The sequence below is a fragment of the Artemia sp. Qi Xiang Cuo genome, chromosome 10 (assembly GCF_049724085.1).
Source record: "Artemia sp. Qi Xiang Cuo chromosome 10, ASM4972408v1, whole genome shotgun sequence".
Lineage (NCBI taxonomy): Eukaryota > Metazoa > Arthropoda > Branchiopoda > Anostraca > Artemiidae > Artemia > Artemia sp. Qi Xiang Cuo.
Window position 1 is genome coordinate 22,723,786 of NC_142803.1, and position 26,319 is coordinate 22,750,104.

General features: G+C 34.9%; 1 protein-coding gene across 1 annotated transcript in view; it reads right to left on the reverse strand.

Moving 5' to 3' along the window:
* The window catches only part of LOC148947590 (protein VAC14 homolog), a 242,508-nt gene that overhangs the window by 144,000 nt on the left and 72,189 nt on the right, over nt 1–26,319 (reverse strand). The window contains exons 3-4 of the mRNA XM_089095944.1: nt 20,220–20,343; nt 7,438–7,561 (exon numbers count right to left, since the gene is read on the reverse strand). Of these exons, the coding sequence (XP_088952070.1) occupies nt 7,438–7,561; nt 20,220–20,343 (248 nt within the window). The remainder of the gene's footprint in view (nt 1–7,437; nt 7,562–20,219; nt 20,344–26,319) is intronic.

Sequence of the window (26,319 nt, forward strand, 5' to 3'; positions counted from 1 at the left end):
AATTGTGCCTCATACCGAGGTGAACTCCCCATTAAATTACTTAAAGAATAATCACCTCCCCTAGTCAAGCTTATCGTATCAGTAATAAACTATTTTCAACGATATGGAAAGCTGCGTATTTATGTGTCACACCGAAAGTCAAGTCACCCCAGTCCTGTGATCCACTGTGACTCATATCGATAACACGCAACTTAGCAAAGGTAGCTGAGGATTTATTTACCACTCTTTGTTACGATAAATTGCGCAATCGCTGATGCAACACTTCTCATAATGCTGTCGATTTATTTTTGGTGTACTACAGAAAATTATTCAACCATATAAAACACCTGACCGTATTAACAAATCTGAAGGAGTCGGGAGCTAAAAGTCAAATACTTCTATTAGTGAGAGAGTTTCTGCGGGGGTGACGGCAATCAGTTTATCCTTTGTTTGCCGAAGATATCTACTCTGAGTGGTCAGAACTAACCTGCGGCTGCCCCAAGAAACGAAACTAGCTGCTATTTTATTCCTTGCCGTCATCAACCCAATCCTAGATGTTCGAAGAGCATTTTAAGTTCGTTGACGACTTGTCTGCACTTCTCAAGTATACACTGGAGAATACGGCAGCAAGGAAGCGGTTTGACCAGACTTTCTTCACGGACTTCTTCACCAAGTGTCAATAAAATAGCCTACAAGTGAATGAACAGAAATCGAAAGTTCTACAATTCAACCTACTCAAGCGGGATATTATAACCCTAGGATGTGCCGTTTCCACCTGTTTTCTCGGCAACAATCCTAGGTGTAAAATTTACAGGTGATTGCTTGTTTAAGCTGCATGTTAACAATATTGCACGTATAGGTCACCACTCAATCCAGAATTTAACAAGTGTGCGCAGGTTAAGCATGTCAGATCACCAGCTCTTACTGGCATATACAACCTACATCAGGCCTATCCTCGAGTATTGCTGCCCCGTTTGGGATCCTCAAACTAACAACAGTACTTACAAGTCAGCAGAACTAGAAGATGTCCGAAAACGTGCTACTTAGGCAATACTTGGACCCCACTTCAGCAACTATGAAAGTGCTCTTGAACTTGCCCACATTATTCGTCAGAAGACATGATTTAATAATGAAATTTGGGAAAATGCTGTCAGCAAACGAAAAACACCGATCTATTTTTTCCCCATCTGCACAGATCAGCGTAATTACTAGGCATCACAATAAACTACGACCCATTAAGTGCCGCACGAACAGGTTTGTAAACCCCTTCGTGGCATATTTTCTAAGCGTATTTAACAGGTGACTTTTTTTTCTATTAATTAAAAAAAACACTTTTTCCACAGAATAAGTTTTTCAAAGAAAAGTAAAGAATTCAATTAAACCAAAAATGAGCAAAAATAAAATCAAATAATCTACCAAGCGTGAAACTACCACAAATCAGCATCGATAAATAAATGAAACCCAAAACGAACAGAAATTACAACAAATAACCGACTCAAACTCAAAATGAGCAGAAATTAACATGAGTTGGGCTCAAAACCCCGATGCCTTCCCAAGGCCAGAACATAATTTACACTTTATTGAAAAAATATAAATGTTTTTACTTTTAACACTTTAATAAATCAAATAATATTAACATTTTGATGAATTAACTAAATAATTAACTAAATATCAGTATATGTATATTAAACTGACAATGTACATTCATTTGTTTTTTTTTCAGTAAAGGGCCAATTATGTTCTAGCCTTGGGAAGGCATCGGAGTTTCGAGACCAACTCACGTTAACTTCTGCTCGTTTTGAGTTTGAATCGGTTATTTGTTGAAATTTCTGTTCGTTTTGGGTTTCATTTATTGATCGATGCTGATTTTGGGTAGTTTCACGCTTGGTAGATTATTTAATTTTATTTTTGCTTATTTTTGGTTTAGTCGAATTCTTTTCTCTTCTTTGAAAAACTTATTTCGTGGAAAAAGTTTTTTTTTTAATTAATTTGGTTTCGTTTTATATTGATATTGTCTTTTCAGGGAAAAAGAAAATAATTCTTTAAATCTTTTAGTTTTTTTAAGACTTTATAGTTTGGCCTGCTATTTGTATGCTGGAGAAAAAATGGACGCAATTTTTAACAAGATACACCCTTTTAAAAATCTGGACACAAATAGTAGTGTTTAATTTAGTTTCATACCTCCTCTAGTTGACCTGAAATGGAAAACTTGATACCATTTGCAAAAAAATTTGTTTACTTTCTTTGATAGCTTGGATACACTCTCGATATTTTGGTTTGGTTAAATCTTAAGAGCAGAAGTAGCCCCGAAAGTTTGAACATAATACCCTCAGCAGTTCTTGGGATACTGCTCAGATACCTTATTGGGAATTAGCATTAACACAGTGCATTTTGATTTAATCTTAAAGCAACATTCAGTTTTTAAACATAATGGCCAAATGGAAAGGTGGGCGTGGGAGGGGGACTAGTTGACCTCCAATCACTTCCGACTATTAAAAAGGGCATCACCCCTTTCTATTTTATATCGAATGAACCCTTTTCAAAGATCCTACGACAACTCCTTTGATAACGAAGTGCCCTGGTCTAAAAAGAAAAACATTGTACGCACATCAATCTTTACTATAAAAATGCCAAGCCTTACAATCACTCTCGACTATTAAAGAGGGCACTAGGCCTTTCAATTTCCAATCGAATGAGCCCTTTTTGAGTTTCTACGACAACGCTTTCTATTAACAGCTTATATGCCTCCAGGGAGTAAATTACAACCCTTACCCTAAGGGCTGAGAGGAGGATTGTCATCCTCTAAGACCTAATTTCCAGAACTTTGAACTATGTTAAACAAAACGGCTATCTCAAAATTTTGATTGGATGTGTTTGGGAAAATGGTGGGCGTGAGAGGGGCGTTAGTTGCTCTCCAATAACTTTCAACTATTAAAAAAGGCACTAGCCCTTTCCATTTCTAATCAAATGAGCCCCTTTGAAGTTTCTACGACAACGCTTTCAATAAAACCTTAAATGTCCGCGAGGCATAACTTACAACCCTTGCATTGAGGGCTGGGGGCTTGTCATCTTCAAATACCTAATTTCCAGAACTTTCAACTTCGTTGAACAAAATGACTATCTGAAAATTTTGATTGGATGTGTTTGGGGGATGGTGGGCGTGAGAGGGGGGTTAGTTACCCTCCAATCACCTTTGACTATTAAAAAGGGCACTAGCCCTCTCAATTTCCAATTGAAATAGCCTCTTTTGAAGTTGCTACGACAACGCTATCTGTCAAAACCTTATATGTCCCCAGGGCATAACTTACAACCTTTGCTCTGGGGGTTTGTCATCCTCAAAAACATAACTTCCAGAACTTTCAACTACGTTGAACAAATTTGAAATCTCTAAACTTTGATTGAATGTGTTTGGGAGAATGGTGGGCGTGAGAGGAGGGCTAATTACTCTTCGTGCACTTTCGACTATTAAATAGGGCACTAGCTCTTTCAATTTCCGATCAAATGAGCCCTTTTTGAAAATTTTTACAACAACTTTCTATATAAACCTTATAAGCCCCCGGGGTATAACTTACAACCCTTGCACTGAGGGCACTTAGGGCTCTGAGAGGGTTATCATCCTAACAGACCTAATTTCCGGAACTTTCAACTACGTTGAACAAAATGTACATCTCAAAATTTTGATTGGATGTGTTTGGGGAGATGGTGGCCGTGAGAGGGGGGTTAGTTGCCCTTCAATCACTTTCGACTATTAAAAGGGCACTAGTTCTTTTAGTTTCCAATTGAATGAGCTCTTTTTGATTTTTTACAACATCGCTTTCTATAAAAACCTTAATGTCCCCAGGGCATAACTTACAGCTCTTGCCCTAAGGGCTGTGTGGGGTTGTCATCCTCAAAGACCTAATTTCCAGAACTTTCAACTACTTTGAACAAAATGGCTATCTTAAAATTTTGATTGGATATGTTTGGGGAAAACATGGGCGTGAGAGGGGGGCTAGTTGCCCTCCAATCCCTTTCAACTGTTAAAAAGGGCCCTAGCCCTTTGAATTACTAATCGAATGAGCCTTTTTTTGAAGTTTCTACGGCAAAGCTTTCTGTAAAAACCTTATTTGTCCCAAGGGCATAACTTACAACCCTTACCCTGAGGGCTGTGGGTGAGTGTCCTAATCAAAAACATAATTTCTATCTGGAAATCAACTACGCTGAACAAAATGGCTTATTCAAAATTTGATTTGATGTGTTTCGGGAAATTGTGGGCGTGGAAGGGGTGTTAGTTGCCTTTCAATCACTTTCGACTATTAAAAAGGGCACAAGCCACTCCAATTTCCAGTTGAATGAGCCCTTTAGAAAAAAAAAATAATACATTGTGCCAACATCGGTCTTATATGTCCCCTTGCCCTGAGGGATTTGGGGGAGTGTCCTCCTCAAAAACTTAATTTATATCTGGGAATCAACTACGCTTAGCAAGATGGCTATCTCAAAATTTTTATTGGATGTGTTTGGGGAAATGGTGGGAGTGGAAGGGGTGATAGTTGCCTTCCAATCACTTTCGACTATTAAAAAGGGCACGAGCCATTCCAATTTCCAATCGAATGAGCCCTTTTCAAAGTTTCTACGACAACTCTTTCGATACGAAGTGCCCTGGTATGGAAGAAAAAAAAAACAAAAAACAATACATTGTGCCAACATCGTTCTTTACTTAGGCAGCGCCCTTGCGCTGCCTATGATATCTCTTGGGATTGTAAAACTAGCAGAATTTAGCGTTCATTTTTTAGTACTACGATAGCTATTTAAATAAACAAATACTAAATACGAAAACTTCAAGTACCTAGGGAGTACAGTCACTTCCAGTGATGACTCTGAAAAAGAATTGCGTACCAGGATGACCTTGGCCAACGCATCATTTCAGAGACTTCTACCAGTCTATAAATCCACCGTATACTCGCTGAAGTTGAAACTCAGGTTGTTCCAGAGCAATATACTGTCGGTCCTGAGTTACGCTATGGAATGCTTTAAGCTAAGTGCAGAACAAGAGAAACACCTTACTGCCTTCGAGAATAACTGTCTTCACCGAATCCTTAGAATCAGTTGGAGAGACCGTGTGAGCAGCGACGAGATCTGTACCCGCTCAGGCCATCCAGATATCGCAACCGTTGTACGACAACGCAGATGGCGATGCCTTGGACAAATCCTCCGCATGCCAGATCACAGACTTCCAAAAATGCTCCTCCGCTGACAACCGGAAGGCACCCGTTGCCGAGGAAGACCGAATAACTCGTTCCGTAGGACATATGAACGTGACAGAAGAGCCCTCCAGACGTGTCTCATCCCACAGAGGTAAGACAAATATGCAGCGGCTCACATGAGTCAAGAAACTGAGACAAGAAAATGCCTACCATAAGAAAACATTGCCAAACTTAAAAATTTCTTGAAAAAAAAAATTTAAAAAAAAACAGCACAAAGTCCTCAGCCCACATAAAGGAACAACAAGATCGGTCAGAAATTGGAAAACGGACTTCAAGGAGTCTTCAAACTAAACTTACCTATCTACATTTACATTTAATCTAATTTACCCAACCATTTAAATTTACATACGAGGTAAGCATACGACGACAGAGTAATGTAAACAACTCTTTACCATTTGGCATGAGCAACAAGTAGTACATATAAAATCAAGTGTTTGTGTTTTTGTGCGTATCTCCATCAGAATGTGTTAAACCATGACAAAATTGTAAGAAACGATAGAGAACATTGAAAAAATTTTCTTGTGATGATTTCGAAGTGCAGAAAGGTTTATTTAGCGAGGAGAAATTAGAGCCGGTACTCAAATGACTCAAGAATAATTAGGGCTCGGGAGCTGATACAAGGACAAATGATTCTTTGACACATGGTAGTTACGAAGTTAGAGATAAAATAATAGCACCTTGACTTTTTATAAACAATTTTACGAAAACTCTAATTATAGCCATTATAAGGAAGGTTTCTAGGTGAGTTTAGTAATTATAAAGCCAGTAACTTGATTTCTGTAGAAGCAAATTACTTAGCGTGATGATACTTGCTAGACTATGAGATACTATAGGTAAAGTCTTAAGAGAAGAATAGTGTAATTTTTAGAAGGGGAGAAGATGCGTTGACCATATTTTCATTTTGTAAATTAGAAGAGTCTCTGTTATCAGAGCCTTTTACTCCTGAGTTAGGCATTTGACTCGGGTGATGGAACAGCTTTAGCAAAGTCCTTTTCTTGCATGGCACACCAGATATGTACTTTGAAATGACTGGAGCGTGTATGAGAAAAATATGACCGCGGCCAAGGTAGGGAACGAGGTTAGTAGTTTGTACGGATGGGAATCAGAAGTTACGCAACATTATGCCTTATCCCCCTTTACATGGATTATTTTCATCAACTTTGCCATAAGGAATATACAAAGGCTACGGAAGAACATGGTGTCAAATAGAACGATTAAACGTTCCTAGACTTAAAATTATGCCGAAAGTCTGAGAGTCCTCGATAAAAATATAAGCGAAATGGAAAAGTTTTTAGAAGTTTTGGGAGTTCAAAGATCAGGAGAATAAATTTAAAATTAATGTCAAGATGACACAGTCGTTTAAAATAAAAAAAATAAAATGGAGAGGCGGTGTTAGGCAGCGAAAAGATTTACTATGTGAATAAAATAACATAACTAGACAGCATTATAAGTAAGTAAATCGGATGTTTGAAAATATAAAATGTAGAGAAGGCAACGTGCTGGTGTTTTTTTTCGCAGCTGAAAAAAGTTGGGGTATATAGGACGACGAGTCTTCAGATTGAGATAGAACACTGGAAGTCACGGTAGCGAGAGTGGTCAAACTTATCCTTAACCTCTGGACGCTTCGAAAGGATGAAACACAAAACACGAAACACGAAAGAATGAAAGGATGAATCAAAACTAGAAAACTATAATAATTGAAACGGGTCAACATATGAAAAATTATCAAGAGCTACTAATAATTAAAAACATGAACAAAATTCAGAACAAATATACGCGAATAGCGCTGAAACATGGAATAAACCGGTGTCAACTTTAAAATTATCAAATCCGCTTCTCTGGGGAATCAGGATCTAATACGCACAAAGAGAGGCGGAAGGAGATTCTTTTAGATTGGATGGAGGAGGGGGGATGGACAAAAAACTTTCAAATCTCGTTGGAATGACCCTACATCAAACAATAAGCTGTATGAAAGAACAGTATTAAAGCAGAGTGATGAAATAACAGATTGGGATGGAGGAGCAACGCGCGCAGCAATGTTGCACCCTGGCGGCCTAGTGCTGCGATGGGTTGTTAGCAGTAGTTGTAGTAAATACCTCAGAAACAGCAAAACTACAAGAAAAAAGATAATTATCAAAAATAGAAACCTTAAAGTTTATAAACAAGTAATTCGAAAAGAATAATAAAAACAAATGTAATGCAAAGAAAATATTACCTTTCTTTGGCGGTTCTGAGTAAGATAGACATGGAAGAACGGCAGAGAGAATTTCAGCAGTGTAGGGAAGCATCTTAACACCATATAGCTTTATCAGTTGTGAGATCCAGGATACAGAGGTTTGCTAAAAAAAAGGCAACTGAAATAATCCCACATGCTAAAAATTTGTAACTAATTAATTACGTAACTAACTAATTATTAATATATATATATATTATATATATATATATATATATATATATAATTACTGGTATATATATATATATATATATATATATATTACACCAATCGCATTATAGTTTTTGTCAATTGCATCCTTTAGGCGTGAAAGCCGGAATGTGTGAAAGTAGTTTACAACATGTCACGACCAAAGAGTATGGATAACTTATAAGAGTGGGACCTGGCGCTAAAAACTATCAATGTCATCTAGCGTTTGGTGACACTAGGGAATTTTTTCAGTGATATCTAATAAGAAAAATTAATTTAATTTATTCAATTAGTAAAATTAGAGTAGTATTAAATGTCTGATCTCAGTTCTTGACAGAAAAACAATTACAAATCTTGAAAAATATCAAGCATTACCAGACAATAGATGGCTTTGATGGTTTTGTTTTTGTCGACACTAGTGCCAGTTTCCACTCTTATAGTTTACCCATACTCTTTGGTTACGAATACATTATTGCGAGACTCAATATTGAAGAGTAAACAATTTTATAAAAATATTTCAGTTTTAGCCCCTGCTATAGCTCAAATTTTTAGTGTTTTTTAATTTTAGTTCTTTTCCTATCACAGGTAAGAAAATAAATCTAGCATATTGCTAAGTAAGGGCAAATGTAAAAACGGCAATGCTTCTTCATATAGGCCCATAACTCTTATATCCCACTCAAGGAAAATTTTCTAAAATTTAATTATGTTGAGTTTAGATGACTCAGCTGAAACACATATTTACAGATACATACAATTTAATACTCCATGATACTCCAATTACATATACATAATTGGAGAGCAAGAATTTACCTTATGAGATATGATAAGATAAATTGTATTTCATACAAATATAAACAACATAAATAAATAAATAAAGCCATAATAAAATAAACACAAATAATTAAATAAACACCTTTATAAAGATGTTAACCGAAAAGAATTTAACTCGACCTAAATTCATACTTTTTTTGTGTTTTCCATGTGTGGCGAACCTCTCACCTTTCAAATGTAGCATTAATCCTGAAGTAACTTTGGTCTCGAGTGCAAATCTTACGTTGCAAATACCATACCCTTTAAGTTATGTTTAATTACTCTGAGACTATTTTTCGGCTCCTCTTTAGTTTGAATATAACTTTTTTTTCCCAACTTTTTTTTCGTAACCCACAACTTTTTTTTCGTAACTCACATAACTCGAAAAATAGAACCGAGCGTAGTTGAACGTTCCTGCGCGCTTCGGTCAATACATCAAATTTGAATTCACTGTTTATCACTGATCAGCAGACGGTGCCATCTTTATTATTGGCAAAAGTACGAGTGACGGCCAAATTACTAACACATCATATAGTTTTGCATCAGGAAATGAATTCAACGATTTAAAAGGCAAAATAAGCCAACACAAAAACAAAAGAAAAAAAAGATCTTCACACAGCAGCATAAATTAGGCAAAAGCTAACTATCAAAAACCAGAACAAATCACTGTTTGAAGAAATGCATTATTACAAATATGAAATGAACTCAAAAGTAGGTGTGGGGGCAATACACTCAAAAACAATAAAAGCTACATACAAAAAACAAAACTCAATTCTCCTAAGTTCTGAGAAAATGAAAATAATAGTTTATGGAAGAAATATAACAGAATTTTTGAAAAAAGATTCTGCATAAAATAGTCCAATCAAAGCGAGATTTTATTTTCCAAAGAGGAAAAATGGTTCAAATTTTTTGAATAATAACAATGACTAAAGGCACAGACAACGAACAACAAAAATTGTTATTTAACAACAATAGACAATAAAAAATATTATAAAATATTACAATTGTTCCGACTAATGCAAAGTTACAATTTACGATATACACTTGTTGCTTCACTGCCGTTAAGAATCCGATTCCGGTGCGAATACGTATTATTAGGTATTAATTGTTTTTACTTCGATTGATAAAAAAAAAAAAAAAAAAAACTGATAGAAGCAAACAGCAAAGCTGGAATTATTCATTTTCTGCAACATATATCATGTTTGATATACGTGTTTTACCTTAGACGAGTTCATAGGATGACAAGAATGTGTTGGTTGGATGTATTTTTACCATTGGCACGTTTCTTTTCATCCTATGAACTCGTCTCAGGTAAAACCCGTATATCCATGTAAATGCTTATGAAAATGGTTTTCCGATAATAAAAATAGGATGCTTGAAAGTTAGTAACCCATACTTTTCAAATTACGCACACTCTTCGCATTTCTGTACATTATGTATTTTGGCACATGCCGTGCCAAAATTCCGTGTTTTTTCTCACGTTTCCCGTTTCACTTCATGTACTTGCTCAGCAAGGGGAGGCTTATTATCTTTGATTAAATTTATTTGCTTTTTCAACACAAAATATAATTATTTTCTTTGGCTATCTTATGTTTTTTTAAGTCGTACAATTCGTCGGAGTCCACAAGCAGCTTGGACTCTGTGGATTTAGACTTAGGTCTTTCCTTTATAAGCTGGTCTATTAATCAGTTTACAGAAAACCAAAGTTATGCGAAACAACACCAATACCCTACCTGCCCCATCGCTCAAAGTTAATCTGATTTACTACAGGAGGTGGAAGAGTTTACATACCTTGGTGATCTCATTAAATATGATGGGAGCCTTGAGCGGGAAATCACCAAACACATTGCATGGGCAGGTAGTATCTTCAATAAACTAAGGAACGTGTGGAGGAGTGCACTCCCTGAAGCTCAAGCTCCGACTTTTCAACAGCAAAGACCTCTCCGTACAAATGTAAGAATGCGAATCTTGGGCGTTGACCAAGCAGCTGGAAAAGCGGATCCAAGGATGTGAGAATTTCAGTCTTCGACGCATCCTTGGTATTCACACGTCACTCGAAGATCTTTGGTCTAAAGCACAAGAGAGGTTGTCGTGGAAAGGCAATGTTGTTACCTTATGCGGACTCTATAGATCCATATACAAATTTTGTTGCCTTGTGCGTGTGATTGATCACAAGATATTTGATGGCAATGCTATCGGAAACTCTTCCCAACTCATAATTATTGTGAAATTGCTTAAAAAGCTCCAATTTTTTATTCCTCCCGTAACAATTATCGGCATAACACAAACACCTTTTCATATAATGGTCATCCTGACAGGCTTGTGATACGAACTACCAATATTGGCCACATCATATCCTTGTAAAGTCTCATACTGCAAGACACAAAAATTGAGATTTTGTTTCGTAGCTTCAAATGTGGTGGAAATTGCATTGAAATAAACAAGGCGTGACAATAAATTGGGCCTTTTCTGCCTTGCATAATTGGTAACAAAAGTACGAAGTTTAGAACTTTATCTTAGTTTCAGTTTTTTGTTTTTCGATTTCTGATCTCACATCGTAAGCTAAGGCCCAGTGTTTCAGGTCTTCCCTTTCTCTGTCAGATGCAATATTTATTCTACCTCGTCCTTTAAAGGAACATAAATATTGCAGCTGTCACCCTAAGGTAAACAGATGGATACGTTTTCTACATTCAGTGCTATTTACTTCGAATCTTCTTAAATCTGTTGTCCAATAACCTTCAAATTATCCATCGTGATTAAAACTATAAGATCCCCTAGGAAATACCTCATGTTGGGTGCATACGAGCGACAACAATGCGGCATAGCTAGGCGACAGCTTTCTTTGTAGTATTGCCAGGTCTATCACCTGCTTGTCAGTTTTGTTTCCGAATTCCCTTGCAACCTTGCATCAGATGCAAGGTTTTTTCCGGATATTCGAACAGAAGAATATATCAATATATTAAAGAGTGGGCACCTCGCAGCATTTCACAGCAGCGGCTATAGACTCCTATACCCAGCCTTTCTCTTTCAAGGCATTTACCGAGAAGAAGTAGAACTCCTCACACCACAAAGACATCTAAGGTTTTGCCAACTTTAGTAATAGGTCAAAACTGCAACTGCGCCAGATTCTTGGGTGTGTTAACTTCGAGGGTTCTCACTCCATGAATCCCTTGCAACATAGTTTGCAGGCGCGAATTTATCCGCGGCAATGTCACGCTTGCTTTGCATTGAGCGGAAAAGGAAGCAACCAAAAGCGAAAAAAATTAGTTTAAATATCAGATAACAAAAACTCCGGTGTCAACACAAACCCCAAGGGCCCGGGGGTAGGCATTGCAAATTCTGCCCTGAGGGTATATATGGTTCTTATGGAAAGGATGCTCGTATAAACTTCAGAGAGGGCTCATTTGATTGGAAATTGAAAGTTGTAGGTCCCTTTTCGAGATTCAAAAGTGATCGGAGGGCAGCTAGCCCCCCCACGCCCGTTTCTCCAAAAATGCATCAGATAATAATTTTGAGATAACCATTTTTTTTAAATAGTTCAAGGGTCAGACAACAAAATTTCCTGTGTCAACACAACTCCCCAGGGCCTAGGGGCAGGCGTTTAAAGTTATACCTTGGGGGTGTACATGGTTCTTATGGAAGAAATGCTCGTATAAACTTCAGAGAGTGCTCATTTGATTGGAATGTGAAAGTTCTACCTCACTTTTTAAGAGTCAAAAGAGATCGCAAGGCAACTAGTCCCACCCTCCACGCCTTTTCCCCCCAAATGCATCAAATAAAACTTTTTAGATAGCCATTTTGTTAAAAATATTTAAAAGGTTAGATAACAAAAACTCTGGTGTCGGCACAACCCCCCCCCCCCACCAGGACCCGGGTCAGGCGTTGTAGGTTATGCCATGGGGGCATATATGGTTCTTATGGAAGGGATTCCCGTATATAGTTCAGAGAAGGCTAATTTGTGTGAAAGTTCTTGCTCCCTTTTTACGAGCCAAAAGAGATCGGAGGGCAACTAGCCCTCCCCCCTCCACACCTTTTTTCCCCAAATGCATCAGAAAAAAATTTTGAGATAACCATTTTTTAAAGATAGTTCAAACATATGATAACAAAAATATATGACTTCAATTGGAAATTGAAAGTTCTAGTTCACTTTTTTAAGAGTCAAATGTGACCAGAGGGCAGTTAGCCTTCTCCCCCAGCGTCTTCTTTCCCCCCAAATGCATCAGATCAAAATTTTGATATAGCCATTTTCTCAAAATGTTTCCAAAGTTCAGATAACAAAAGATCCGGTGTCGACACCCCCACCCCCCATGTCCGGGGGACAGGCCTCGTAAATTATGCCATGGGGGAAAATATGGTTCTTATAGAAGAGATGCACGTATAAACCTCACAGAGGGCTTATTTGATTGGAAATTAAAAGTTCTAGTTAACTTTTTCAGTCAAAAGAGATCGAAGGGCAACTAGCCCCTCCCTCTCCACGCCTTTTTTCCCAAAACCCGTCCGATAAAAATTTTGAGATGGCCATTTTGTTAAAAAATAGTTCAAACATCAGATACTAAACCTCCTGGGTCGGCACAACCCCCCAGGGCCCGGGGACAGGCGTTGTTCAATCAAAATGATCTTGTTGTCTCTGAGTCAACAAACGAAATATTGTAACAACTCTTTTTCGAAGCTATTCTTTCGTTCCATTCAAGGTTGTGTGAAATAAATCAAGTATGATTTATCAAAGGCATGTATTTACCTTGCCTATAGCAAAGGTCATAAGGCTTCAATGTTTTATTGTTATTAATTGAAAACCTTGCATAAAAAGAAGTTTTCTAAGAAACGTAAAGAGTCATATTGAACTCAGGACCAACAGAAATTAATTCCTACTATAGTTAAAATTCATGAACACTAGAACTTACTGTTAAGGAACAAAAACAAAACCCCAAACGAATAGAAATTAAAATTAACTATCTTACAAGCATAAAGATAAAAGGTGCAAACATAAATGAATGAATAAATCTTATATAGCTTCAATTTTTTTTATTATTTTCCCCCCCAGAGGTGCTTCATATGCAAGGGGTGGTTCTATAAACTTCGGAGGTGTTCATTAAACTGGAAATGATAATTTCTAGTGCCCTTTTAAGATTCAAATGTAATTGAAAGGCACCAAGCCCTTGACACGTACACAGGGAGGGGGGAGGAGGAAGGCCACCGAGCACGGCCCCCCGTCCCCAAAATCTCATGATTTTTTTTATTTTCCATTAATTTTCTGATACTTCTCACAGATTAAGGGATTTGAAGAATGTACCACCCCCGAACCAAATTCCTGCGTACGTGCTTGCCAAGCCCCCCCCCCCCTTCACGCCCTCTTTTCCCCAAATGCAGCCAATCAAAATGTTGAGATGGCCATTATGTCCAGAATACTCAAAAGGTGAAGCAATTAAAATAATTATGCATCTAGGGTTGACAAAACCTCCCACTTCCCCCAGGGCAAGGGCTGTAAGTTATATAAGCTGTCCATTGTTCATATATAAGGTTTTTATCAAAGGGGTAATCGTATAGATTTTCGAAAAGGCTCATTAGGGTTTAAATTGAAAGTTCTAGCTCCGTTTCTAAAAGTCAAGAATAATCGGACGGCAAGAAATCCCCCCTTTTTTTAAACACTTCCAGACAAAATTTCGAGTTAGCTATTTTGTTCAAAACAATCCAAATGTCAAACCCAGCCCTGGGGGAAAGGGCTGTAAGTTATACTAGCAGCCTATCGTGAACAAATAAAGCTAATATTATAGATTATAAGGTTTTTTTGGAAGGGGTGGTAGCATTAACTTTGGAGGGGGCTCATTTGATCGGGAATTGAAACTTCTAGTTCTTTTTTTAAGAGTCAAAAGTGATCAATGGGCAACTATCCCACGCTCCACTTTTTCAAAGGGCATCTAGTAAAAATTTTGAGAGTGCTATTTTGTTCAAAAAGTTCAAATGCCAAATTGCTATGCTTCTAGGGTTGAACCCCACGTGCCTGTCAAGCGCCCAACCTCGGGGAAATGGCTCTGAGTTACGGAACTTGCTTATTGTTGCTTTGAAACTTTGTTTACTTAAATATTTGGATTTAGTGATTTATGTGGCAACTTCGATGTACGGTGCAAGGGCTGTAGGCTAAGTAAGTTGCTTATTGTTACTTTGATGCTTTCTTTTTTACTTTGATACATTACTTTGATACTTTGTTATTTTTTTTTACTTTGACATTGTTATTTTGATACTTTGATGAACATTTGATGTTGAAAAAAAAGTTCGATTTTGAAATGAAGAACTTTTGAAAACTTGAAACTTTTTGCAATCAAAAACTAACAAAAATTAATATAAAAAAAACTCTATGAACAAAAAGTTTTTCAAAGAAAAGTAAAGGCAATTTTAAACTTAAGATCAGAACATACAAATACCTGCTAAAATTCAAACTCAAAACGACCAGACATTACTATTAAAAAATAAATGAAACCCAGAACGAACAGAAATTAAATAAACAATCATAGCAAAAAAACTTACAAGTAATGCTATAAATCAATAAATAAATCTTAAAGCGAGTAATGCTTAAACTGAATATTCAAATCAAACTTAAAACGGAAAAAATATTTTGCTTTTGAAGTGTAAATGAAACCCAAAATGATCAGAAATTAAATAAACAATCAAGATTCCCAAAGTGGGCACTACCGCCCCCGGGGGGGGGGAGGGCTGCAAGAAACCAGGGGGGTGGTGATGGGCACAGGTTATTTGGGGGGCAATGATTAGCTGTAGAGAGCGGTGAAGGCATAAAAGAAAAAAGAAAATAATTAGAAAAATGGTAACACTTATAACACATTTATATATATATAGAAAAAAAATAAGTTAAGATTTATAAATGTGTTCATTTGTTAAATTGGTATTGGTGCAATATTGTCTTCATTTAATTTATTTTCACTTATTCTAACTTAACGAATTTATAAATCGACCTATATTTGATGGAAAGATTTTTTCCCGAAACATTTGATGATTTATTTATTAAAATGATGATCATTATCAAAATCAGTCTTTTACTCGTTAATTCCTCTTCCCAAAGATACAGTAATATCTATATCTCTTATTAATTGCTATTAAAATAAATAAAAAATCCAGGGGTCGCTGAGAATATTTTTTCTTGAAAGGGGGCGGTAGGTCAAATAAGTTTGGGAATCACTGGTAAACAAAAATACGATAGATATTAATATAAATGAATAAATAAATCTCAAAACGAGTGAAACATAAATTGAATATGCAAATCAAGCTTGAAACGAACAAAAATCACTACAAACAAGAGTTTGGGCATAGCCTCCTTCTCTCACTGTAAAAGTCTAAAACTTACTGCGTCATTGGCGCTTTAAGTCTGGGCTAAGTCTAAACCGTCTAGGGCTAAACGGAAAGCAGGTCCTCCTCGTCTGGGGTGGGAGGACTTCAAAAAAAGATTTAAAGGAAATGGGAACTTCCTGGGAGGGTGTAAAAAGGGAGGCTCTGAATAGATTGGGATGGAGGAGGAGCGTGCGTAGCTGTGTTGGCCTCAGGCGTCTTGGTGCTCCGGTGAGCTGTTGTTAGTAGTAGTAGTAATAGTAGTATTGGCACTTTACTGAAACGAATCATATTTAACTAAACGAATTAAGATTAAGATTATAGTAAAATTCTGAACTGATGAGCTTTCAGCAATAAATATCATTATACCTCAAATATTCAGTTTAATTTATTACTTCTTTCTAAGATTGTTCAAGACGAATATAGTTCCACTACAAACAAGAGTTTGGATACTGCCCCCTTCCTTAACTGTAAAAACCTAAAGCTTACTTCGTCATTGGCGCTTCACCGAAAACAATTTATATTACAAATATTTTTTTTTCCAGTTCTTACAGCATTGAAAATGGAAATAAAATTACAGTGAAATAAAACTCACTGATGGATCTTTCAACAATTAATATCATTATATATCAAATATTCAATTTTTTTTGGTTTGTACACTCCAAGACTGTCCAAGACACATGTAGTTTTCAGCAAAGTGCCAATGAACGCAGTAGGTTTTAGACTTTTATAGTGAGAGAAGGAGGCAAAACCGAAATTTGTTCTGTAGATATTTTTGTTCGTTTCAAGCTTGATTTGCATATTCAATTTAATTTACACTCGTTTTAAGATTTATTCATTTATATTAGTATCTATTGTATGTTTGTTTACATTGATTCTTTTTTTAATTTCTGTTCTTTTTGGGTTTTATTTATAATTCAATAGCAAAATATTCTTTTCCGTTTTAAGTATGATTTGCATAGTCAATTTAAGCATTACTCGCTTTAAGATTTATTTATTAATTTCTATTATTAGCTGTTGTATGTTTTTTTCTGCTATGATTGTTTATTTAATTTCTGTTCGTTTTGGGTTTCATTTATTCTTTAATAGTAATTTCTGGTCGTTTTGAGTTTTAATTTTAGCAGGCATTTGTATCTGCTGATCTTAAGTTTAAAATGGCCTTTACTTTTCTTTGAAAAACTTCTTTTTCAGGAAGTCTTTTTCTTGATTAATATCGATAAACGAGCGATGGAAAACACATATTCTTTGTTCAAATAAGAACTAAATTCAAGGACGATGATTAGATTAGCATTAAAAGATGATTAGATTAGAATTAGAATTAGAAACAAAGAGCAAACATAAAAGAGGATAACGCAATTAGAATTTTTTTTTAAATCTGAATCTTTAATCTTTATTTTTTAAAGACTTTATTTTTTATATAGATTTAAAAAGATTAATTTTTAAATCTTTTTTTTAGGGGTGGGGGCAAATTTATATTGATTTTTTAAATGAAAATACGAAAAAGGGCTGTTTTTCAACGAAAACATAAAAATAATATTTTTTTAATATAGGGGGAGGGGAAACAAATCTTCCCCCATTGGCATCACTGCAGTGAATTGTTAAAGACTGTCTTTAAAAAGGAAATTATAGAATAATTTAGGGAAATTTCAAGGAAGGTACCTCTGCCCCCCTCCCTTCTGCATATGCACCTGAATCAGGGTTCTCTTAGCCCAGCTTTTCAGTGTTTAAAGCTAAGGGTACATGAAAACTTTGGAAGTTCAAAGTTCATTTTAACTAATGCTCTTGAGTAGGCACACAGGGGTCCTAACTCGGAGGTAGGTGTGGTGGCTACCTGGCCAGGGATTGCGTCGAAAATACGAAAAACAGCATTTTTAGACTACAATTTTCCAATTTCTGGAAATGGAGGAATTCCTTTGAATAAATTTTAAAAGTACAGGGGTTCCTCCTTGTCGCAGAGATGACTCTTCTAATGGAATACCGACTTCCAATGGAAAACTGTTTGTTTTCAGTAAATTTACATATTTTCCTGTTTGTGTTTTTCTTAGGGTATCTTAAGGTTTTATTTTGGCCTCAGCTGAGTATCCGATCAAATTGATTCAACAACTTAAAAGTTGTGTAAGACATTATACAGTGTTTAAAATTTCCTCGTTGCGTTATTAACTTCATTGCTTAAAATATGGAAAGGCATTGTGGTCTTCGTCGGTATTTAAGAACAAAGACAAAAAGTATGGGGAAATGATGCTAAAGGATACCCAAGCTTATCCCGGAGGAAAAATAACAAACCAGCTGTGACATCTATCACTACCCCCAAAATCATAAAATAATTATAAAACATAAATAAAAATATTAGTTATTTTTATTTTTGTCACTTTTTCAAGATTTGGTTTACACTGGAACAAAGATGAAAACCCCAATTTCGCAAAAAAGGAAAAGCAGGTAAATTAACAAAAATATTCTTTTAGCTAGCGTAGGTTCTGCAAACGAGTCTAATCTCAACTATTATATAATAAACAAAACATGCAAAAAGAGCGCATACTTTCAAAAGATTAAGTAAAAAACCATTTTTTTTAACTGAAAGTAAGGAGCAACATTAAAACTTAAGACAAACTGAAATTATTCCGTATATGAAAGAGGCTATCCCCTCCCCAATGCCTCACTCTTCACGCTAAAGTTTGACTCTTTGTCACAACACTACATTTTAAAACAACAAAAACTTTAGCGTAAAGAGCGAAGTTTTGAGGAGCGGATAGCCCCTTTCGTATACGGAATAATTTCTGTTCTTTTTAAGTTTTAATGTCGCTCCTTACTTTCAGTTAAAAATACTTTTTTTATTTATTTTCTGAACGTTTTTCAACTAATGCAGGTTCGGATTTCGCTTACCATACATGAAAAATTAAAACAAAATTTGCATATTAATTTTGGCAGATGTATTCCGTATATGAAAGGTTATCCCCTCCTCAATACCTTGCTCTTTACGCTAAAGTTGCTAACACTTTCAGAAAGCTTCGTACTCTAATTAAACAGGCCCCGTGTTTCAGTAGACGCTCTTAAAAAACTGGGACGAGCAGTGAAACTTTAGCGTAGAGCAAGGTATTGAGCAGGGTGCAACCCTTCATATATGGAATAATTTCTGGTCGTTTTTCAAATAAAACCGGTAAATCTGGCTCACGCTCTATAAAATATACCCCTCCCCCTCAAGGAAAACTCCTTTGTGGAAATTTCATCCAACGTAAAGTTCAGCCCCCCCCCCGTCAAATACCCTACAGACAGTTCCATCTTCGCTGAAAATCCCCCTCCCCGTAAAATTGCTTACGGACGATTCCGAAATCCCCCCAGTGTAATATTTCCCCTGGAACATTCAACCCCCCGAAATGTAACTCCTCAAGAAAGATTCTCGCTATAGAAATCTACCTTAAGTAACACCCCCCCCCCCAATAAAAAAAAATGTCTGTATACTTCCCAATAATAAAACATACACGTAAACAATTGGCGAATTTCACAACTTACAGGCCTCTCCCCACGGACTGTATGGGGGTCATTTTACACCTAAAGAAAAACAATATACTGAACAAAATGGCCATCTCAAAATTTTGATCAGATAATCTTGGGGAAAAAAGGGCATGGGAGGGGGCCCAGTTGCCCTCCAATATTTTTGGTCACTTAAAAGGGCACTAGAACTTTTAATTTCGGTTCCAGTGCACCCTCTCCCGATCTTCTAGGAGCATTATTTCGATACAATCACCCCTGGAGAAAAAAAAAACAACAACAAATAAACGTGCATCCGTGATCTGTCTTCTGGCAAAAATGGCAAAATTCAACATATTTTTGCAGACAGGAGCTTGAAACTTCTACAGTAGAGTTTCCTGGTACACTGAATTTGATGTTGGGATTTTTATTAAGATTCCTTTAATTTTAGGGGGCATTTCCCCATTATTTCAAAAATCAGGCAAATCTTCTCAGGCTCATAACTTTTGATGGGTAACACTAAACTTGATGATACTTATATATTTGGAATCAGCATAATGATTCTTTTGATGCATCTATTGATATTCAAATTCCGTTTTTTAGAGTTTCGATTACTATTGAGCCGAGTCGCGCCTTACTTACAGTTCTTTACCATGAACTGTTTGATTATAATTTGGGTTCAAATAAATTTAAAACTTTAATTGATATCAAAACTCTAAAACACTTTATGAATGACCTTTAAATGACCTTTTATCCCATTTGCTCTTTAAATTGTAGATATAATATTTTTTTCTCCGGTTGAAACAGCATTAGAGGTTCAAATTTAGAGGTTCAAATTTAGAGGTTCAAATAATTTTCTAAGTACTAGTGCAATTGTTTAAGTATCTGATTATAGGTTTTTAAAGTTTTTTTTTTTATAATTTTGATTCTTTTTATCATAGTATCTTAAAAGTAATAATAAATACCTGCAGCAAAATATCAGAAGACTTAGCATGAAGGACTAAGATATTGGCCAATTGATGATAATCGACAGCGTCTTTGTTCTTGAGTATGCCAAATTTGAATTCACCTAGAGCAGCCTCCGCCGATCTGCAAGTTTGAAAAAGGCAAAAATGAATATGATGAACAGCAAAAAAACGTTTTGGCTTGTGGTCAATTTCAACTAGCTATTGACCATTGGCCTATAGCAGCCTCCGCTATTGGCCAATCGGCAAATCGCTATTGGCAAATTGATATTGGCCAGTTGACGATAATCGACAGCGTTTTTATTCTTGATTATGCTAAATTTGAATTCACTAAAAGCAGCCTCCGCCGATCTAAAGTTTGAAAAAGGCAATAATGAATATAATGAAGAGCAAAAAAACTTAAAAAAATTAATATGGCAATAATGATTAGCAAAAGTTTTGTTCAGTAATATATAGAAAAATGAATATCCGTGCATTTAAACGTACAATAGATAAGACATTAAGTGCTAAGAAAAGTGGAAGCCTTCTTAACACCTTCAAAAATCCTGACTTCCTGGGGACAAAAAAAAAATATTGGAAAAGGAGCTTTTCCTTCATTCCACATGAAAAGAAAAAATTGGCATTGGTACAAATTCCAGAGGACTTAATGTCTAAATTAGAAAATGCTTGTCCTGTTCCATCAGAGGAAAAAAACCTATATGAAAGAAAAAAAATACGGAAAAAAATATGAAAGAAAAAATGAAATGAAAGAACAAAAATTAATGAAAAAGAAAAAAACAGAAAAAAATACTATCAAGAGCAATTCGTAAATAATTTCAAAAAATAATTTCATAGAAGAAAAAGAAAACTAAAGAAAAGGAAGGAACTACTCGCCTTAAGTCGGAACTTAATAATAAATTAATAAAAAGGAACTACTCGCCTTGAGTCTGAACTTAATAAGAACATAAGAAAAAGGAAATACTCGCCTTAAGTCGGAAATTAAGAAGAACTTGAAGAACTTAAGAAAAAGGAACTACTCGCCTTAAGTCGGAACTTAAGAAGAACTTAAGAAAAAGGAACTACTCGCCTTAAGTCGGAACTTAAGAAGAACTTAAGAAAAACTAACTACTCGCCTTAAGTCGGAACTTAAGAAGAACTTAAGAAGAACTTAAGAAAAAGGAACTACTCGCCTTAAGTCGGAACTTAAGAAGAACTTAAGAAAAAGGAACTACTCGCCTTAAGTCGGATTGCCATGCATGCTTAGCTAGACAATAATGTCTAGAAACAATCATTATCTGCCAATCATAATTGCCAAAACTTTCATAAACAGCACTGATTGGTTCAAGTGGTGATGGCTAGAATTGATGTCTAGCTAAGCACACGTGTGAATAGGGTTTGACCGACATCACATCGAGAGTTTGTTTAAACAGGGGTGTACTCTAGCACGATTGTCTAGAGTCATGGAAAACAACCGAATATCAAAACAACATATATCTGAATTTTCTGCTCCAGAGGATCAATACTTTGGTATTCCTTGGCCAAAACATGGATTAAAATCTTACATAGGCTAGTTGTAATTTTCTTGAAAGTTAAATATAAGGCTTTAACATATTGCGTGGTTGGATGGATAAAAATTGCTTAATTTTTTTTCATTTGATCGCTGGTATTTTTGCCTCGAATACTAGTTTTGCTTTATACTTTTACACAGTGTAACGAATATTAACTAAAATTCAATCCATATACTACACTTATTAACTATATTAGATAGTATTTACTATAGGCTTACTAATATTAACTACACACCTATTAATATTTAGTTTCCGACTGTAAATTGAACATTATCTTTTCTATTAAATATCTTGACCAAACAATGCTCCCACAAAATTTTGAAAACGATTTCTTAAATCAGATTTTAACAAAAAGAGCATATTAGACTCGCATCTTATTATTTAGAGCTACTAATTAACGCTGGTCACAGGTATCTCAAAGGCCCGTCATGGAGTTATTGTTGCAGTTGAGTTGCTACAGAATCCTGCTACCTCAGACGACAGAGAATCAGACCCCCTGTCTCGAAGTCACGGGTTCAAGCCCAACTTTTAGCCATGTGGTACCACATTGGAGTGATACTATGCTTGGCAATAAAGGGCACGAGGTTTGTTTACAGCTGCTGCAAGTTGAGTGCTACCCGTCCCCTTAAGAAAGAACCAGCAACTGAAAAGGCGATTAAAGCCTATACACTGTCATCGTCTTTGGAGGATCTTTATCCTTTTATCCTTTTGGGAGGATCTTTATCCTTTATCCTATCCTTATCCTTTTGGAGGATCTTTATCCTTTTACCCTCATTAGGACACAAACCTCACTTTGAAAAAAAAGGAAAGCAACACAACCGTTTATTGAAAAATTGTTTTTGTACTTCATATTTGTATTCCTTTATTACAGCAACAAACTGAAACAGGAAATCTAAAAGCTTCTCATTTCATATATATATATATATATATATATATATATATATATATATATATATATATATATATATATATATATATATATATATATATATATATATATATATATATATATATATATATATATATATATATATATATATATATATATATATATATATATATATATATATATATATATATATATATATATATATATATATATATATATATATATATATATATATATATATATATCAAACAGTTTGTGGGAACGAACTGTAAGTAAGGAGTTACCCGGCTCAATGGTAACCGAAACTCTAGAAAACGGTATTTTGATACAAATAGATACATCAAAAGAATCAGATTTTAATGCAGATTTCAAATATATAACTTTCATCAAGTTTGATCCTACTGATCAAAAGTTAGGCGCCTGAGAAAATTTGGCTGATTTTCGAAAAAAGGGGGAAAGACCCCCTAAAAGCTATAGAACCTTAATGAAAATCACACCGTCATATTCCACGTATCAGAGAACCCCACTGCAGAGGTTTCAAGCTCGCATCTACAAAAATGTGGAATTTTGCATTTTTTGCCAGAAGAAAGATCACGGGTGCATATTTATTTGTTTGTTTGTTTTTTGTTTTTTTTTTCCAGGAGTGATCGTTTCGACCCAGTTGTCCTAGAATATCGTGGGAGGGATCACTGGAATGGAAATTAAAAGTTCTAGTGCCCTTTTTAAGTGACCAAAAAAATGGAGGGACAACTAGGACCCCTCTCACGCTCATTTTTATCCCAAAGTCACCTGATCAAATTTGGAGATAGCCATTTTGTTCAGCATGTTCGAAAATATCATAAGTATGTCTTTTAGGATGACTTAATCCCCCGAAGTTCCCGGGGGGAGGGGTGAAAGTTATGAACGTTACCCAATGTTAACATATAGTATTGGTTATTTGGCAGCATACAGACGTTTTCAGGGGAGATTTTTTCTGGTAGTGGAGGGTGGGTTCGGGGGTTAGCGGGGATGATATTTCCATGAATGAAGTTTTAATTGGGGAAGGGACAATGCTATTAAGGGGACGTCAGACTTCCCATCATTATTTAAAAAAAGATAGAAAATTAAATAAAAAAAAACAAGTATTTCAACTGCAATAGCAGCAACATCGAAACTTTAAACGAACAGAAAATATTAAATATATGATTGGGTTCACCCCATAGTCAATGCCTCCCTCTTTAAGCCAGAGATTTTTTAGTACTTTCATAAGAGCTATTTATTCTAATTAACGGCCTTTGTGATTAAGGGGTCATTTTTAAAGAATTGGAACAAAATTCGAACTTTAGATTAAAGAGCAAGGAATTGACTAGGGGCCGAACCCCCTAAAATATGCATTAAAAATCTATGAATATAGAAGTTCGTTACGTAAGTTAATTCGTAAGTTACGTATATTTATTACTAATAAAAACGTTCGCAAATAAAATTAAACAAGTTTCGAGAAAGCCATTTAACTAAATAAAAGTAAATTAATATGAAAATTTTGTTTTAATTATTCATGTACGGTGAGCCAAGATCAGAACCTGCATTTATTCAAAAACGTTCAAAAATTAAATAAAAAAAACAAGTTTTTTAAACTAAAAGCAAGGAGCGACATTAAAACTTAAAACGAACAGAAATTATTCCGTATATGAAAGGGACTGGCCCCTCCTCAACGCCTCGCTCTTAACGCTAAAGTTTGCCCCTGTCTAAAAACTTAATTTTTAAAAACAAATAAAACCTTAAGCGCAACGAGCGAGGCGTTGAGGAGGGGACAGTCCCTTTCATATACGGAATAATTTCTGTTCGTTTTAAGTTTTAATGTCGCTCCTTACTTTCAGTTTAAAAAACTTGTTTTTTTTATTATATATATATATATATATATATATATATATATATATATATATATATATATATATATATATATATATATATATATATATATATATATATATATATATATATATATATATATACATATTGATAGGTATATAAAAATTGTTAGGCATTATTTCTTAAACATAAGCGTTGTTCCCCTGAAAAATATCAATGTATTACACTCGAGGAGAAAAGGGGTTTCCAGGATGTTTCCATGCTGATAAATACTTCCAGTTCATCGACCTTAATTTCTAATCTATAGCCCCTTGCTTGAAGCAATAAAAGCTTTTGAAACTCTGGCAATTTATGGTGGAAAAGCTTAAATTATAAAAAAGAAAGATTGCATTAAAAGAAGTTTTATCACCAAATTGTGAGGAATGAAAGGCTTCCAAATGCTGTTGCTCAATAGAGAAATAGTTTAAAAAAAAGGAAAAAAAAGGTTAAAAAGGTTAAAAAGGTTAAAAAAGATTAAAAAAGGAAAACGATAGGACAGAATACGAAATATTTAATTAATGTTATTATTATTATTAAGACTGTGTTTCTTCTTTAACATTTTGCTATGATCATTCAAAAAGGTGAAAAAAACTTAAAAAAGCTTAAAAAGGTTTAAAAAGAGTAAAAAACGAAAAACGAGACGACAGAATATGAAATATTATATTAACGTTGTTATTATCAAGACTGTGTTTCTTCTTTAACATATTGCTTTGTTCATTAAAAAAAGGTTAAAAACGTTAAAAAAAGATTAAAAAAGGAAGAACGATAAGAAAGAATACAAAATATTTAATTAATATTGTTATTATTAAGACTATGTTTCTTCTTTAACATATTGCTTTGTTCATTAAAAAAAAGGTTAAAAGGGTTAAAAAGAAGATTGAAAAAGGAAGAACGAGACGACAGAATACGAAATATTATTTCAATGTTGTTATTATTAAGACTATGTTTCTTCTTTAACATATTGCTTTGTTTATTAAAAAAAGGTTAAAAACGTTAAAAAAAAGATTGAAAAAGGAAGAACGATACGACAGAATACAAAATATTTAATTAGTATTGTTATTATTAAGACTATGTTTCTTCTTTAACATATTGCTTTGTTCATTAAAAAAACGTTAAAAGGGTTAAAATAAAGATTAAAAAAGGAAAAACGATACGACAGAATACAAAATATTTAATGAATATTGTTATTATTAAGGCTGTGCTTCTTCTTTAACATATTGCTTTGTTCATTAAATAAAAGGTTAAAACGGTTAAAAAAAAAGATTAAAAAAGGAAAAACGATACGACAGAAAACGAAAATATTTAACGAATGATGTTATTATTAAGACTGTGTTTCTTCTTTAACATTTTGCTTTGTTCATTGAAAAAGGTTAAAAATGTCAAAAAAATATTAAAAAACAAAAAACAAAGCGACAAAATATGAATAGTTAATTAATATTGTTGTTATTAAGACTCTGTTTCTTTTTTTAACAAATTACTTTGTTCGACCTAAAATCTGTTAAAGGTCCTGTTTTTTGAAAGACCTTGGTTAAGTATTTTTTTATTATTATTGATCCTGTTGTGTATTGATGCAGTGATTGATGCAGTGGATTGGTGCAGCGCAGTGATTGATTTTTATTGATACAGTGGATTGATGCTCTACTTGGCAATTCGGGGCCCAAGGATAGATTCTCTCTACGGCAAGGTTGGGAAACAAGGTTGCTACTTATCCTTAAAAAAAAGAAACGTTGATTCGACGCACTATGCGCCAGCAATCATACAGTTCGTGGTAACGTCA